This window comes from Chenopodium album, chromosome 8 (genome assembly GCF_948465745.1).
Source record: "Chenopodium album chromosome 8, dcCheAlbu1.1, whole genome shotgun sequence".
Lineage (NCBI taxonomy): Eukaryota > Viridiplantae > Streptophyta > Magnoliopsida > Caryophyllales > Amaranthaceae > Chenopodium > Chenopodium album.
Genome location: NC_137841.1, coordinates 55,419,059 through 55,437,139, shown reverse-complemented (window position 1 = coordinate 55,437,139; position 18,081 = coordinate 55,419,059). Strand labels below are relative to the sequence as shown.

General features: G+C 35.8%; 2 protein-coding genes and 1 non-coding gene across 4 annotated transcripts; 1 reads left to right on the top strand and 2 right to left on the bottom strand.

Annotated features, from left to right (window-relative positions):
• Window positions 1–2,020: 2,020 nt before the first annotated feature.
• Window positions 2,021–12,903, top strand: LOC145641878 (elongator complex protein 1-like). Of its 2 annotated transcripts, XM_081692895.1 has the most exons (6): window positions 2,021–2,199; window positions 2,953–3,286; window positions 3,933–6,993; window positions 9,852–9,950; window positions 10,094–10,412; window positions 12,373–12,903. In XM_081692895.1, the coding sequence occupies exons 1-5, from the start codon at window positions 2,041–2,043 to the stop codon at window positions 10,407–10,409; spliced, it is 3,969 nt and encodes a 1,322-aa protein (XP_081549021.1). In that variant the 5' UTR covers window positions 2,021–2,040; the 3' UTR covers window positions 10,410–10,412; window positions 12,373–12,903. The 2 variants fall into 2 exon arrangements, with proteins under 2 accessions (XP_081549021.1, XP_081549022.1); XM_081692896.1 differs by lacking the exon at window positions 2,021–2,199 and having other exon boundaries at window positions 3,148–3,282.
• A 340-nt stretch (window positions 12,904–13,243) lies between these two features.
• On the bottom strand, window positions 13,244–13,315 carry TRNAC-GCA (transfer RNA cysteine (anticodon GCA)). Its single transcript has one exon. It is a non-coding gene; the product is annotated as a tRNA-Cys (tRNA).
• A 3,336-nt stretch (window positions 13,316–16,651) lies between these two features.
• Window positions 16,652–17,974, bottom strand: LOC145643065 (disease resistance protein RGA2-like). The gene has a single exon (XM_081694226.1). It carries the CDS (start codon window positions 17,972–17,974, stop codon window positions 16,652–16,654), a length of 1,323 nt encoding a protein of 440 aa, XP_081550352.1.
• Between the last annotated feature and the right edge of the window lie 107 nt (window positions 17,975–18,081).

Sequence of the window (18,081 nt, the reverse complement as noted above, 5' to 3'; positions counted from 1 at the left end):
AATTATAATTAAGGAATAATTTTTATTTTTTATCATAAACAATATCAATATTATCTTAGATATATATATCCTTTATCTAAAGATGATTTTTTTTAAACGATATCTTTTAGTTTTTTTAATAAATAAAATAAAATAAAATAAAAACCTAATTTTTAATTGGTAAAAAATATACCTTTGCTTATATGGCGCGCTGAATGCTCTATTAGGGCTGAGCAAAACTACCCAAAAAACCGAAAACCCAAAAAACCGATCCGTAACCGTTCCGAAAATTAGGGTACCCGATCCGATAACCATAACGGTTCGGGTACCCGTTCCGATAATTTGTTATCAGGTATGGTTATGGGTATCATTTTAAAATTAACGGTTACTCAATCCGATCCGATAAGCATTTTTTGCTTTTTTTATCTTACTTAAATCAATTATTATAAATCTAAACTTTTACTTTACTTCATAATCACTTTATAATATCAATGATTAGTAACATTATTAATAATTTGGTCAAGATCATATGGTGTAGTTGTTAATTAGTTGTAAATTATATCATAATAACTACATAATTAAGTTTAATTATCATTAATGGATATATTATTGGGTGCCCGATAACCGATCCGAAAATCCGGGTACCCAAAATCCGGGTACCCGAACTTATCGGCCGGTTATGGGTATCACTTTTAGTGATTTTGGTTATTAAGTACTCGAATCGTTAGTACTAACGGTACGGGTACCCGTCCCATATGCTCACCCATTAGATTAGATTTTTTAAGTTCTTAAAAATCTAATATATAATTTAAGAGTTTTTTTTTATAACTTCTCACCACAACACTCTAATTTTTGAGTGGAGCAATTCTATGCATTCTTCTTTTTTTTTTTATTTTTTTTATTTATTCTTATTATTATTATTATTATTATTATTATTATTATTTTGGATAACTTCCTCTCCAACTCCCACTACTTTAACCATATCACTAATCACTTTCACTTCTCTTATTATATTTATTTATTTATTTTTTTTACAAAAAACCTATAACATTATAATTTCCACACAATTCCTTTTCTTTTACATATACATACATCATACGTATATTTTGTGCGTTAGCACGAATATATAGTTCCTTTATCAATAATTCACTATAGCACTCAAAATCCCCAAAATTTCACTTTTTTAAAAAAAACTATGTAATAACATTTCACTTTGTTTTACGCGTATTATTTTTTGGTACGTAGTGTAATATATGTCATGCATTAGCACGAGTATACAGTTCCTTTGTCAACAACTCACTGCACTACTCTAAATCCCCGAGCCTTTAACTATATGCATTTTTTAGGGACTACCCTTCAAACAATTTTCACTTCTCTAATCATAAAAAAAAAAAAAAAAATGTACAACACGTTTTTCCGCAATTGGCCTCACCGAATAATTACTTGCAACAGAACAAAGTATGTAACTCCTAGAGTAAGACACTATCCCATATGACACTAACCGAGTAACCCTTATAACAATGAACGGATAACCTCTATAACTTTGACAAAGTAAACCTCATAATAGCTAGCTACATTGCGTGGCCACCGACATAATAGAAAAAGACCCTGTTTTTTTAGCTTCTAAGCAAAGCAGAAAATATCATCTTTCAGCAGAACAAGTGTCAGCAGATTATTAATACTCAGTAGAGCAGAGCTAAGCAGGATTCAACAGAGCTGACTAGTCCAAAACCGACCATGCTCAAGTCTAAGTTACAACATCAAAATCAACTTTCCGTTTTTCAAAAATATTTTTTCTTATATATCTCGTGCATCTTGTACAGGTACACTCTACTTAAGTTAATTCTTAAGAGTACATTACAAACCAAACCTAATTTTTAATTTTTAATTCTCTATTAAAAAAAAAAAAAATCTTTAATTCTTTTAGGGTTCACCCAACATTGCCGTTATACTTCAACTCTATGGCTCGACACACCTGAACCCTCGCAAAACCTCTGCAATCCATTGTTCGACATTTTACCATTTTCTAGGGTTTGAAGACCCAATTTTTTTTCGAACAAGATGAAGAATCTCAAGCTATCTTCGGAGATTTCTGTGAGCTTGGAGCTTCAATCTGATGGCGAACAAATTCTGTTTTCCGCCATTGATATTGAACGAAATCGCTTGTTTTTTGCTTCTTCTTCTAATCTTATCTACACTTCCCAATTCCCTTCTCTCCAAGTAAGCTCACTTTTCATTTATTTTGTTCATTATTTTACTCTTTTTTGCTGCATTTGTAAATTGTTTGATTGTTAAGTATATTGCTGTTGATTTTGGAGGATTATAGTATTGAATGGTTTGGTTTGTAATGTACTCTTATCAGTTTAGGAGTAGCATATACAAAGTTATTTTCGGGCTTAGGGAAAATGTTGCCATGCTCCCGAGTATAGTGATGATTTATTATTGGATTTTTTAAATTTCGTGGTGTTTAAAACCGAGTGATCAGGCGATTGTGGGAGCTTCAAAATACTATCGTATCATTAATTGTGTGAGATGTTTGTGACAGTAATTTCTGGACGGGAAGGAGGACCGAAATGAATTATAAAAGAGTATCAGAAGTTGTAAGCAGTCTTTGATGGTTATAATTTTCGAAGAACAGATATAAGCTCAGCAAAATCTTAAGGAACTTTGTGGCAATTTTAATTAATAGTTGAACTCAAGTGCTCTGTCTTTTTATTACTTTTACTATAATTATATTGTTTTTTTTTTTTTCTCGAATTAATTGGGTTTCTATAAGGCCCTCTTAGAGAGAGATTTCACTGGGAATTAGGTTGTTTAAGAAAATTTGAACTTTAATCTAAGTCAGTTGATGGGAAGGTTCTCTAATTTGAAAACTTCCGAAAGTGATGATGCTTGTTACATGAATTATATCTCATGCCTGATGTATTCAACTTATATGGCAGCGTTTATTGATTGTATGTATGATATTGTCAGAATGCAAAAGCACAGAGTGGGATAATTTTGTCAGCAGACGTACAATCACTTGATTTAGAAGTTGATGATGCCATCACATCATTTGATTATCTCCTGGAGAAGGAGGCATTGATCATTGGGACATCTAGTGGATTTCTTTTGTTATACGTGGTGGATTGTAAGGCCACAGAAGTAGTTGGCAGAGTTGACGGTGGTGTGAAATGCATATCTCCTAGTCCAGACGGAGATCTTCTTGCAGTAACCACTGGCCTGGGCCAGCTGTTGGTTATGACTCATGATTGGGACGTGTTGTACGAAACAGCGTTCGAGGATCATCCTGAAGATGTTGACGTAAGTAAGGACTTCTCTATGATCCTCACAATACATCTCCAGTTGACATTTATTTTGTTAGATGTTGTTTGCTTTGATGAATGTTGCTTATATTAAACTGTCACTTTGTATAACATATTAGATTTTGTCTTTAGCCATACAATTTATTTGCAAGAATATACTATTGGTTTGGAGCCCTAAAGTTTATTCTCCATTATGTTATGCGTAACTGTTGATTCAAGAAAATAATTTGTTAATGTTATTTTTAAGGATGGTGATTACCTTTATGTTTTCCAACTTTATGACATTAGATGTTTAAGGCATGCTAAGGCATATGAAAATTGCCTTGGTTGCTGACTTGAACACTATGAGTCATGGATGCTGAGCACCTATTCTTTAATTTTGCAATTTGATGGGAATTTTATGGTTTCCAATTCTAAGCTTGTTCTTAATATAGGTCATTCTCCTTTGATAGAAGGAAGGCCGAAGTTGAGATTAGGAAAATCGCTTAGAAGTGTATTGTTGGGATGTTAACATGGATTTTTTTTTGACACTAGTCCTTTAGCTCATCACTTCTTTTGTGTAAACTTTGCAGTTGGTGTATGCTGAACACCTTTTCTCAATGTGTTTTTCTTAGTTAGCATATTTTTAAATATCTTAGTGATGTGCAGGTGAGTCAACAAACTCTACTATCTATAGCCATGGAAATCCCATTTCTTGGCGAGGTGATGGGAGGTATTTCGCTACGTTGAGTAAGATGCAGAATTTGAGGAAGATTAAGGTTTGGGAAAGGGATACTGGTTTGTTGCATTCCTCTTCAGATCCAAAGCCTTTTTGTTCAGAAACTTTAGAATGGATGCCTAGTGGAGCAAAAATTGCAACTGTGTATGATGGGAGAAATGAGAATATGTGTCCATCCATAGCCTTTTTTGAGAGGAATGGATTGGAGAGAAGCTCATTTAGCATTAAAGAGCTATCAGATGCTGTAGTTGAAGTTTTGAAGTGGAATTGTAGTTCTGATCTCCTTTGTGCCCTTGTTAGATGTGAGAAATATTACTCTTTGAAGGTTTGGTTCTTTAGCAACAACCACTGGTATTTGAAACAAGAGATCAGATACTCCAGGCAGGAGAGACCCCAGCTGATGTGGGACCCAACAAAGCCACTACAGCTGATCTGTTGGACTTCTACTGGTCATATTTCTGTCTACAATTTTATATGGATTACTGCTGTTATGGATAATTCAGTAGCATTAGTCATTGACGGCTCTAATATACTTGTGACCCCTCTTTCCCTTTCTTTGATTCCACCACCCATGTACTCATTCAAACTAATATTCCCAAGTGCTGTCAGGGAAATGGCATTTTATTCTAATAATTCAAAGATCCTATTGGCTGCCTTTCTGTCGGATGAAAGCTTTTGTGTTGTGGAGCTTCCTTGTCTTTCTCTTTGGGAAGATCTAGAAGGGAAAGAATTTGTTGTTGAGGCTTCGGTTTGTGAAATGGCATTTGGATCTCTTTTGCATCTTGAATGGCTAGACTCTCATCTACTTCTGGGTGTTTCTCATTTTGGGTTCAATCATGAGAAATGTTTGTCCCTAGCTGCGTCAAAAAACGACCATATGGGTTACCAATTGGTGGAAATTGGGGTTCTTTGTTCTGAAAATCATGTTCCAGATTCAGTTACTTGCTCAAGCTGGAATGTGAAAATTTCGAACCAATTTTTTGTGCAGAAGCTGGTAATTAGTATTGCTCCTAATCCCGCCAAAAGTGGTTCAGCATTTGTTCAGTTCAATGGGGGAGATGTTTTTGAGTATGTGTCGCAGACGAGCATGCTCCAATCAACTTCTGGTCCTCATTTTGAGAAATATAATGCAGTGACCCTCTCATCATCTTGCCCTTGGATGACTGTGGCTAATGTAACCAGTGGTGTGCAGTTGAGGCCTTTGCTATTTGGACTTAATGAGCATGGTGTGCTTCATGTAGATGGAGCAATATTATGCAACAATTGCAGCACCTTTTCCATATACTCTAATTCTTCTGATCAGATCATTACACACTTAATCCTTGCAACTAAGCAAGATTTGCTTTACATTGTTGACATCTCTGATGTTTTAGCCGGGAATGCTCTGGTAAAGTATGAAAACTTCATGCGTGTTGCCAGCAAAAGAAAGGAAGAGGAAAGTAGAAATTTTATAAACATATGGGAAAGAGGTGCTAAAATTGTTGGCGTTCTTCATGGAGACGAAGCTACTGTTATACTTCAGACAATTAGAGGAAACTTGGAGTGCATCTATCCTAGAAAATTGGTCCTGACCTCGATTACAAATGCTTTAGTGCAAAAGCGGTTTAAGGATGCATTGCTTATGATTAGGCGGCATAGAATAGATTTTAATATTGTTGTTGACTACTGTGATTGGCAGGCCTTCCTCCCATTTGCTTCTGACTTTGTTAAACAGGTAAATAATCTGAGTTATATTACCGAGTTTGTTTGTGCCATAAAGGATGAAAATACAACTGTTAAGCTGTACAAGGACTGCATTTCATTTCCTTCTTCTGATGAGAAAGATGTGCATACTGGATTACTGGGGGATTCCGATCATAAGAGCAAGGTATCTGGTGTCTTGTTGGCCATTAGAAGGGCCCTTGAGGAACATGTACCTGAAAGTCCTGCCAGGGAGCTTTGTATCTTGACTACTCTTGCACGAAATGATCCTCCTGCACTTGAGGAAGCTTTGGCGAGGATAAAGATTACTAGAGAAATGGAACTATCAGGCTCTAATGAACAAAGAAGAATGTCTTATCCCTCTGCTGAAGAGGCTCTCAAACACCTATTGTGGTTGTCTGACGCTGATGCTGTGTTTGAAGCTGCATTAGGTCTGTATGATTTGAACCTTGCAGCTATTGTAGCATTGAATTCTCAGAGGGATCCAAAAGAATTTCTTCCTTTTCTCCAGGAATTGGAATGTATGCCAACTCTTTTAATGCAGTATAGAGTAGACCTTCGGTTGCGGAGGTATGAGAAGGCACTGAAGCACATTATTTCTGCAGGGGAGACCTATCATTCAGATTGCATGGCTCTTTTGAAAGATCAACCTCAGCTGTTTCCTCTTGGACTAAAGCTATTTTCTGACCATTCAAAGAGAATGCAGATTTATGAGGCTTGGGGTGATCATCTCGTGGATAAGAAATGCTTTGAGGATGCTGCCATGACATATTTGTGCTGCTCCTGTCTGGAAAAATCTCTTAAGGCTTGTCGTGATTGTGGTCATTGGAGTGGAGTCCTAACTGTTGCCGGTCTTCTGAAATTTGATAAAGAAGAGGTATTGAAGTTGGCACATGAGCTTTGTGAAGAACTCCAAGCCCTTGGTAAACCAGCTGAAGCTGCCAAGATTGCTTTAGAATACTGTGGGGATGTTAATTCTGCTATCAGCTTACTAGTAAGTGCTAGAGAGTGGGAGGAAGCTCTAAGGATTGCATTTATGCATAGGAATGACGATCTAATCACAGAAGTGAAAAGTGCATCCACAGAATGTGCTGGTATCTTGGTAAGCGAATATGAGGAGGGGCTAGAGAAAATTGGGAAGTATCTTACACGCTATTTGGCTGTCCGACAACGAAGATTAATGCTTGCAGCAAAGCTGCGGTCTGAGGAGCATTCCGTGAACGACATTGACGATGATACCATATCAGAAGCTAGCAGTAACTTCAGTGGCATGAGTGCTTATACTACAGGGTATGCTGAATCAGTAATTTATTGTAATATACGTGCTTTACTGTTTGTCATGTTTTTAACAATTGCTCATGGCTGCATATTTTTTTCCTAATTATTTCTATGCTAATTAGAATATTGGTGCTTTACTGATTTGTCATGTTTCAAAACATTTCTTGTGATTATAAATTATATTCCTTCTAATCAATGTCCATTCAATTATTGGTTTCGCAAATTCAGAAAAGTTGGTCTGGTTCTGTCCTTTATTTGTTTACATTTAGCATTGTTGCTTGCTCCTTTATTTTTTCTTTGGGAAGGGGAGTTGTTATGGTTTAGAGTGTTAACTCATGCATTTTAGTGGCTTGGAGCACATATATAATCTGTATATAACTTTAAGATTCTTGTAATTGTTTTTTATAATAAGTTTTATATAATTTGACATTGAACTAATTTTCAACTTCATGTTAGAAAAAGGTTTGTCAAACTGGTAATGACTCTGGCGAATTCATTTTTCCTCAATATCTACTTGCTCCGTAGGGGAAGTAAAATTTTGTTTTTGGAGAGGACAGCAATAGAGTGAGATAAAGAAGTGGTCCCATAGATAATGGTTGTAAAGTTGTGGTATAATATAAGTTTTTAGGCTACTCTCTGACTGCTTCTCTGCTTGCCCTGTACTCCAACAAAAGTTAATTTATTTTATGCCTTGTCTTTACAGTTAGATCATTGTGGGTGATTTAAATAGGATTTGGCTGCTAGGTGGAGTGCCATTGTATATTGTTTTTCTGACAATTTTTCTTCAAGCAAATAGACACTTTATTTGTGAGAAGAATGCTGTGAAGAAACTCATAAGAACTTATATCTTTTTTTAAGAACTCTTAGTGGATAAGGTCTTTATGTTCATATTTTTAGGTTTAGACTAAGAATGTGACATTTCCTTAATGAGACGGGGGCTAGATATTCGGTGAATTGTTGGATGGATGGACCTTTCAGAAGTTTGGATAAGTGATATTTTGTAGTGATTGCTCATTTGTCTTGTTAAATGATAGTGTACATGGTGTTAGTTTTGTGGCTCAAATATGTATCTGAAAAATGGAATTCTAATAGAAAATAAGAATGCAGTAAAATGGTAACATTTAATAATGAGAGGAACATATGTCTAGACTATTTTTATTTGTATTTTGCCTTCGCTAGTCTCCATAAAAATTACTATGGGCTGTACTACGTATTCGGCCTGTATGCCTTGGGTAGTCTGGCTAGGCCCAGCCCACTTGCAGCGGGTGTACTGTGCCATGCCAAAATATTCAAAAGGGCGTTGGCCGAAGCCCTCATGTTACCGTGTTGTGCTGTGTTATGCTTGTGTACCAAAACCAAATATAACTTAATTTAGCTTGCTTTGTCGTATTGATTCATGCTATGTCGTGCCTTATCATGCTTCTCCAAACAAACCTAGTCCATGGGCTGACACAGCGTGTCGTTCCTACTTTGCGATGTGTTGTGCCACAAATCAGCCTGGCCTAGGGTCATATTTACCTCTCTTTTGCATACAATTTTCATCTCCAAGTCATATAATGTTAATCATCAATACTATGGAAGCTATTTTGGGTAGGTTAATTTTGTATTTAGATTGGATCATAGGTAACTATTGAAGCTAAAAAAACAATTTACGCTGAAAGGCCTTTTATACTTTATTGTCATAAAGCTAGTACAGTAGTGCATAATTCTTGATATATACTTCCTCCATTCTTTTTTAGTTGACACATTTCTTTTAATCATATTTGCCAACACACAAATTCAATAATTAATATATCTAATTATCAATAAGTAAAAATAATAAAAAGTTGAATTATGAAAATATACGTTGAGACGGTTCTAACAAGCTCCTACATGACTATGTTATATCATACTATATAAATCACAAAAGCTATTCAAAGTAGCGTTTGTGAATAGTGTCAAAAACATGTCAACTAAAAAAAGACTGAAGTATTTCTTTATATAAATTTGTCATACTTTTATTTGTGGAAATGTATGCCTCACTTTGCTGGCGTATTTATGCCTTCAACTCCAGGACCTCTATTGCGTTATGGGGGTGAAGCTATAGAGGGGACAATTTAGCCATGACCCTAGTCAAACTTGAGCTAAGGAGTACTTGTTATGAGTTACTCCTGTTTCAGGAATTACAGCATGCTGACGTGGATCAGTTGGTTTGTCCTTATCATGAAATGTCCTGTGTGACCCCTGACTAGTTGTAAGTTTGAATGCTTATATGTGTGTTTGATATTGTAGACTTTTTTTCATTCTGATTCCTTCCTTTTTGGCATGTTTCCATCTCGATACCCTAATATTGCGAATATATACCCTAGAAATATTTGCAAACATTGCATGTCAGTTAAAGTGTACGAGACAAAATTAGAGTTTTACTGAACTTTAGGAGGTGGAATGAAATTTTCAATCGTCAGTACTAAGAATGAACTTGGGATAATTGTAAGTTACTCTTTATATATAACTCTAGTATTGCCCCCTTGCCTTAGAGCTTGGTCAGTTATTGATCAAAATACAATGAAGTGGTGCTTTCTCCAGATATTGAATGACAAGGGGTTTTCTGAAATAAAAAAACATTACATTTATTTTGAACACTAGGCTTGAAGTCTCTCATTTTGCTTGTTTGCTGATACAATGATTGAACATGAGCTCTAATTCTTTCATAAATTAAACATTTAATTCCTATGTTGATGCATCATATGTGGCCATGCCTATCTTTCTTGAGCTATCTTGTTTTGTCACTTTCTTGACAATTTATTCTAGTTGCTTTTTTCTATTAGCATCCCCCTGCTCCAATTTCATTCAGTGTAGTTTTCTTATGGTGTTCAACTTCTCATTGGCAGGACGAGTAAGGTTTCTACTGCTTCAATGACTTCTAGGACTTCCAGCAGGGCAAGAGAAAACAAGCGCAAGAAAAATAAAGGAAAGATTCGTGCTGGCAGGTATTCTATCTTTATATCTTAGGTTTTCGTGCTCTTTGACTCTCTCGATAATGATAACACCCTGGTTATCAGATTTAGCTCCCTTTATCTTACTGTGTTTTCGTTGCCAACAATTTTATCACCTGAAAACCTTTATGATGTAGCCCTGGCGAGGAACTGGCTCTGGTTGATCATCTTAAGGGTATGGCTATGACCGTAGGTGCCAGACGTGAGCTGAAATCACTGTTGTCCACCCTTTTGATGCTTGGCATGGAAGAAACTGCTCAGAAGCTGCAGCACATTGGCGAAACATTTCAGTTTTCTCAAGTGGCTGCAGTCAAGTTGGCTGAAGATGCAAATTCCACAGAAATTGTAGATGACCAGACATATGCACTGGACCGTTACTTAAAGAAAGTGAAAAATGAAGAATGTGATTCAGAACCTTTTTCCTGGCGCTCTAAGATATTGATTTTACCATAAAAGGCAAGTATCAGTGAGAGTACTTTAAGGTTGATCTCATGCATATACATGTTGGGGTAAATTCAGGATTCCGGACATGTTTTGCTATTTTCCATCAAGGCCTTGATTTTATGCTTGATTGTAGATATTATTTTCCATTGGTGAAACTTCCGCTAGCTAGTTTGTACATGACCTCTGATGGAGGGATTGGAAACACATTTTTCAAGGTTGGAAGGCATAGTTACCAAAATCATATGCATATTATGCTGGGTATAGATGAGCCTAGTTTATACTCCCTCTGTCCCTTTTTGTTTGCCTCATATGACCGATTAGAGTATGTTCACTATATTAAATTTTTGTTTGGTGAAGTTGATGAGATAGACTAGTGGTGGAACTCAAAATAGTGTTTGTGAGATTAATCTAGTGGGTCATCTATAGGGGCTTGTTTAGTTCACCTTATTAAACTGGTCAAATCTGATTTGACTAAACTTTGACCTTGTGTGTTCCATAATCTGTAAAGAAAAAAATATATCAAGTGGGTTCTTGTTAGATTCATAATAATGTGTGTTTTATTAAATATGTAATTTTCATAATTTTTTTCATTATGAAATTAAAGATACTAGTAATAACAAACCGTACATAAAAGATAAAGTGTATTTAAGGTACTTTGTATTTAAGATGTTAGTTAAACTTTGAAAAGCTAAATACTAGCTGGAGAAGCTAATATATTACTCCTCAGCCTGACACAACAAATTGCATATCTCACATATTAGGCCACAACACTATGGTATTGTACATGTCAATAACGTGTTTGTGTGCTGTGATGTAGTTCCTCTTAGTAACTTCATGTTGGGTCTAGGCCATGTTATTATGCCATAATAAAGAGTACATCCTAGACCAAATATTTTTAATTTTTTATTTGGGAATTTTCTGTGTTTTGTAGACCAAGAAATGTGAATATTTGAGCTTGTGAGTTCATTGATGTATTCAAAGTGGATTTGTTGTACGTTGTAACCCACCCTAGCCATCTAAATTCAATCTTGATGCTTATACATGTAATTGAAATTTGTATCCACTATTCACCAAATAGTTACATTATCCTGCATGGTGGAAGCTTTCTGTTGTTGATTTGCTTATGATATGATGATTACGGACCTAGGAAAACATATGAGACATTCTAGTCGACCACTTTAGGCCTCTTCCTTAAGCTTCCATAAGGCAATGATGGCGTCACTACTGTCCTGCCCTGTGTTTCCTAATAGATTTGTTAGCTTCTGGTCAAATGATACGCTGGTCACATCGAAATTGAGACTGCATGCTAATTAGTCAAGCTGTCTGGAAGAAATATACCTTTCCAATTACGTTAAACAATTTATGGATAACTCAGCTAGCTTGACTTTTTCATGAGCCTCTGCCTTGTGCATCTAATCCTACTCTTTTGTGATGTCTCATTTGGTTTATGCGTTTTAAACTTCCATCTTTTAAACATTGTTTATTAGCGTATTTGCTTTCTTTTAATTTAAATGAAAATGTGTTTTTAATCATTTGGGAGCAAGAAATTGTTCAAGAAATGGTTTCAAGTACACTGCAGAATGAGAATTTTTTTTTGTTACTGGGAGCAAGACATCTAACATATATCTTATGTTGGTTTATCTAGATAGTGATTGTGTATATACCCTGAGTAAAATCTAGATGCATTGACAACATTGTTCATTCAATGCATTGACAAAATCTAGATGCATTGACAACATTGTTCATTCGATGCATTGACAAAATGTAGCTGCATTTTACATTTGATTTCTGGGTATATTTTACTCCTGCTTGGAAATTTTGTACTTATAGTCACATGAATCATTAATTTCACTCTTTTTATTTGCATGTACTTGGTGGTTGGCATATTGATGTTAATTTGCGCTTTCAACTTTTCACCAACGAATTTATTTCAATAAGAGTATTATAACTTATTTGGTTTTTTAAATTGCAGTTAAAAAGTCGGGAATGGTCATTCTTCTAATTTTCTGACTGGAAGCCTTGTTGCGGAAGCAGCAATGTCCAGAAGGTTGAATTTGGACTGGAACGAAGGGAGTATTCATGTAATCTAGTAACGATCGGTTTATGAGCTTTATGATATACTTTCTTCTATAATGTTAAGAAGCAATTGTTGTGTCAAGCCTGTCGGCTTCATGAAACAGATTGAAATCTCTTGGAATCATTGTTTTCCTGCTGACAGCTTTTGTAGCATCAAGTTCTGGTATATTTCAATTGAAAGCGTAGCAATTGCATCATTTTCTTTGGCTATTTTAGTGGAGCTTGTATTGTTGTATCATCTCTTAATTTGTTATTGTTTGGAGCTTGAATTTCATCAAGTATAATCACATCTCTCAGTTATTACACAGGACATTTACATTATATCATTCTCTTGTATTTTCAGCAACTCTGAAATTTTGAATGATAGACCTGATTTGATTCTTTTCTGCTACTTCGGGAGTCATGGAACCCTATGACTACGCTCACGATTATAATAAACTCGGAGAGGATACAACCACCAGTGATTCACAACAATTATGGTTTATCAATTGATAATAATACTCACTCTTGTAATGTACATGATTACTCTATTCATCTTAAAAATAAAACAGCAAAACTTATAACCAGTAATCATCTCTGTTGAAAGAACACTCTACCTGCAATTGAATTCCACAATAAACATACAAACCTGTGAAGAGCACTGGTGAAGCACCACGGCATTAGTACACACCCCATAAACCCAACGCACACTCTAGCAAAATGGAGACAAACAGCAAGGCGATCAAAAAAGAAATAAAAAATAATTTTTTTAAAAAAAATCTCGGTTTAGGGCCCAACCGGGTTCGAACCGGTGACCTCTTGATCTGCAGTCAAATGCTCTACCACTGAGCTATGGACCCAAGCGATGTAAGATTATCAATTTTAAAATATAAATAATAATGTAATCAAATTAAATTCGTAAAATCTAAGTTTTATATTTAGTTGTATACTTAATAATCCCATACCGTGTCCCAAAAAAAAAAAAAAAAAAAAAAAAAAAAAAAAAAAAATCTCATACTTTCATTAAATTTTCTTTAAAAATTTTCCAAGGAAATTGAGTTTCTTTGTGGAAGTGGGATCAATTTATTTATTTCGAGTACTCCGTTCCAAATTTACATTGTCCTTATTTTCAACCAAGATCTAAATATTTATTCATTTAACGTTGTATATAACACTTTGTAGCTTGTATATTCATTTTAAATTTTTATATATTTTTTTTTTAATTTTTTTTTGCCAAAATTGTAACAATCCCATCAAACACGCATCAAAAATATTATGGAGTACATGTATTTGAGATTTTTAAGGTGCTCCATGCTCTAAATGTTTTTTTATTCATCTGGTCATATGACTCGTGCCTACACAATCCTATACTTTATAAACTTTTGATACTCAATAGGCAAATAAAAAAATTATATTTATAATAATTTAAATAGATAAAATGTATTTTGTACATTGCATATATAAACTATAGATTCATCATTTTTTGTAAATCCTTTACAATTTCATTGATTCCCATTACATCATTTGGTGAAAACAGACATCTAAAAGTCCCATACCAATCCATGTCAATTGTTTCCCTTCTCAACATATATGGATACATAAACATCACTTACCATGTAAATCATATCAACTTCCAGAGAAAACTGTTGTTAAAAATAAAAAATAAAAAATAAAAATAAAAAATAAAAAAAAAAATAAATAAATTCAGAGCAATCCTGTCTAAACAGCTTTCATGCTTCTGTATTTTCAAGCATGTACATATATTTAGCATCAAATGACAATAATAGATTGACAAATTATTGCACTACAGACAAAATACTACCAAAGCTTATGCAAAAATTTGCTGCGGATTAGCTTCATGCTTGCAGCATTATTGACGCAGTAACAGCCAACTCACTGATATTTCAAGCATACTCTCTGAAAAACTGATAAGACACTCCATTTATTTTTGGCCGCTGTTCAGCATAAATGAATATCATACAACTGCAATGATCAGGTAAAAAGGGATGTTAAATAACTCATGAGAATGATCTTAGAAATGCCAAATGGTGTTTTAATATTCGAGGACAATCAAATTACGGACTGCAGTAAAATCAACCCATCAGGGCCATCAGAAGAATTCATTTATTTCAACGTAGGATTAAGAAAATGTCTTTGTATGACAAGTGAGATTTGTAGCAAAAGAAGTCATTTCGTCAAACAGATAGTTGGGATGCCTTGTTCAAGGTAAAACAGAGTCACGCAATCCTAAGAATTCAAATACACTAATTGTTAAACAATTTTTACCACGCATATACCAATAATATTTCTATTAAAACAAAATTTGAACAATTAACCTGATCACAATGCAACCTGATCACTATCATTATCATCATCATAGTCCAGGAATACAATGTGAGGGATGTGTTGAATGAGGGGCCAGTCCTCTCCAGTTGATTGTTGGCATCTTTCTTTCAGCCGTGTTGAGCAATACGCGATTCGAAGTTCCTTAAGAGAGGTGAGTTCGGACATCCAATTCGGCATACATCCCAGTTCTTCGCAATTCCAAATATGAAGAGTTTGGAGGGCAGTCAAGTACCCTATCCAATTGGGCAGTTCTAGCAGCTGAGAGAGTTCAGTCAATTTCAAAGAGCAGAGAGATTGACAAAAGGAGTATTCCCTCTCTACTTGTTCTGATTGACTCAGATTACAGCAACCACTTATTTCTAAGTCCTCCAAAGTAGAGAGATGCTCTAATCCTCCGGATATTACACTGTTCAATTCAGAGCAACTTTCAATTTCCAAGTATTTCAGTGAAGATGAGCAGCTACGGAACACCTCCCTTGCCTCCCCCAAACTCTCCACCTTCTCATCCCATCGTATGCGCAGTTTTGCACCACCCTGAAAAGAGTCCATGGGCAGCGAATTAAGCCATGCCACGTTGTCTATACTAACCTCCCTTAATTTGGGACCAATACCATAAGATGAGTCCCCTGATACTGGTATAATCTCCAATCTTTCGTTGATATTATACAATTCTAGCACTTCCAATGCAGGACACTCCAAAATAGCTGTTGATTTGGGCAATCATACACGTCTAATATTTTCAATCGAGGAAGCCGTAACTGTCCCAGATACTGCAATTTCTGACAATCATCAAATCTCATTTCAACAAGATTGGGGAGAAAAGTTGCCAAGTTATCTTCCCTTACCCAGCGTGGCATCCTCAAACCCTGATATCCATACACCCACAACTTCTTAAGATTAGAATTAAATGGCTGCAACTCTTCCATCACTGCTTCATCATAGTCCTCTCTTTCCTTACCCTCCTCATCATCATCAAATTCAAATAGCACTTCTTTAAGATGTTCCTTGTTCCCCAGGCACCCTCCCTCCCTTTCACCATTTATCTTATAAGTATCTGCACCCTTCTTTGTGTAATGGATCCTGATTTTAAGATAACCTTTCAGGTTTCTAAGAGCTCTTAGATCTTCAAGCCCATCAAACACCTCTTTCTTACTCAAACTCGTTCCTCCCACCACAAACCTATTAAGAGTGTGAAGGCAACTCAACCTACACATGCCCCTTGGCATATAGCTTAGGTTTTTACAACCATCTAAATCCAAGACTCTCAGCTTTACCAGCCTCCTCAAATCTTTTGGCAACTCTTTCAACTCGCTACAACAACTTAAGTCTAAAGTTTGAAGATTATATAGTTTTGTAATTGATCCTGGGATAACTTGTAGACCTAAATTATATGAGAGGTCTAGATACCTCAAATGTATCAGTTCACCTACTGAGTATGGCAAACTCTTGATCATTGATCTACTCAAGTACAATGCCCTTAAATACTTCCAATTACCTATTAATGCATCCACACAAACTTGGTCCATCATGACCATTTCTTGATACTGCTCAATAACATGAAGATATGAACGTATGTGGCTCTTATTAGTAAAACAGAAATTTGTAATACTTACAAGAGAGAGATGGCGAACTTTTTTGTCTACATCCCCATTCATGGTTTTCACTCTACAAATTTCTTTTCCCACAACTTGTTGAGCAAGATCATGCATTAAATCATGTATCTTACATGATCTAATATTACCATCTTCATCTTTCTCCACATCTTGGAAAAAACATCTCCGCAACAAGATTGAAAAATATTCCTCGGCAAGATCTTCTGGGCTATGAGGATCGTCTAGTGGGATGTAGCCTTAATCTATCCAAAGCCTTATTAATGTATCCTTCCTCATTACATAATCTATAGGGAATACTGCACAATAACTTAAACAACTTTTTAATGGAGATTCAAGTTGATAGTAACTCAGCTTCAGTGTAGGTATGATGCTATCTTCGCTTCTATTAACTTCCGCTAATCCCAGCTTCTGAATTAAAAGCCACTTATTTTTTTCTTGGCCATAGAGAAGACTTCCGACCACTCTAATTGCAAGAGGTACGTTAGCACATTTCCCAACAATATCTTGACCAATTTCAACCAAGTCTTCAGGAAGGTTTTCATGTTGTGATCCAAATGCTACCCTCTTAAATAAACACCATGATTTTTCCTTTGTCAAACCTTGTAGCTCATGCCTTGGACCACCTCCGATGATTCGTACTGTCTGCTGTGAACGTGTTGTAACCACAATCCAACTCCCCCTCTGACCTCCCATTAAATATTGTGTCAGTGTATGCCATCGCTCATAATTTTCAGTCCACACATCATCCAAAACAAGCAAGAATTTTTTTCCTGCAAGTTTTTCTCGAAGTTGGATTTGCAACCCATCCATAGTAGTGCTCTCATCCAACATATAACCCGTAGCTGAAGCTAGAATCTTACGAAGAACCCCTTGTACATCAAGCAGTATCTGATTTTCATTAGCGACACAAGTCCACAACCTCAAAGGAAATGAGGTTGTGACTCTTACATCATTATACACAAGTTGGGCAACAGCAGTCTTTCCCAACCCCCCAATCCCCACAATAGAAAGGAAAGAAACGTTTTGTTGAACATTAGAATCGAGCAACACAGCAACAATTTTCTCTAAATCAGACTCTCTTCCAATGAGATCAGATTCATAAACATAAGAACAACTCTCAAGCCTTCGACTCTTAATAGGCTTAGGATAAATGGTCAAGCTGAACCGACTATCATTAGCAATAGCATCTAACTTTTTCTTGATCTTCTTAACCCCTTGAGCCATATTGTAAGCTGTACCAAACTTGCTAAAAAAAGAACGGACACGATCCTTGATTCCCTCAGTGAGCTTATTCCGCTCAGCAAGAGTGACAAACTCATCAAAGAGATCATCGGCTTCATAAACTGCTTCCTTGAGTTCTTCAATATAGAGCTGATCTTGTTCGGACAACTCTCGCTTGGCCTCAGCATCCTTGAGCACAGCTTTTACTCTAAAGACGGTGCCACGAAGTGCATCAAGTTCGGATTTGTAGCAAGCAATGGAGCAGTTCTGTCTGAGCTGATCACAATCCAGCGCTGCAAACAAAGTTTGAGCTACAGACATGGCTGTTCCAATATCCATTTTTGGTTGCAGAAAAGAGACAGAAAATGAGAGTTTTGTGAGAGAAAAAGAAAAGGTGAGTGAGGGATAGAAATTAGAAAGTGATAGTCAATACATAATACTGAACT

What these genes read in the sequence shown, in the direction of transcription:
- LOC145641878 (XM_081692895.1), top strand. Translation starts at nt 2,041, where the DNA reads ATGAAGAATCTCAAGCTATCTTCGGAGATTTCTGTGAGCTTGGAGCTT. An exon ending in TCCTGAAGATGTTGACGTAA is followed by an intron (nt 3,287 to 3,932) that starts GTAAGGACTTCT and finishes AGTGATGTGCAG; the next exon opens with GTGAGTCAACAAACTCTACT. An exon ending in ATGAGTGCTTATACTACAGG is followed by an intron (nt 6,994 to 9,851) that starts GTATGCTGAATC and finishes TCTCATTGGCAG; the next exon opens with GACGAGTAAGGTTTCTACTG.
- LOC145643065 (XM_081694226.1), bottom strand. Translation starts at nt 17,974, where the DNA reads ATGGATATTGGAACAGCCATGTCTGTAGCTCAAACTTTGTTTGCAGCG.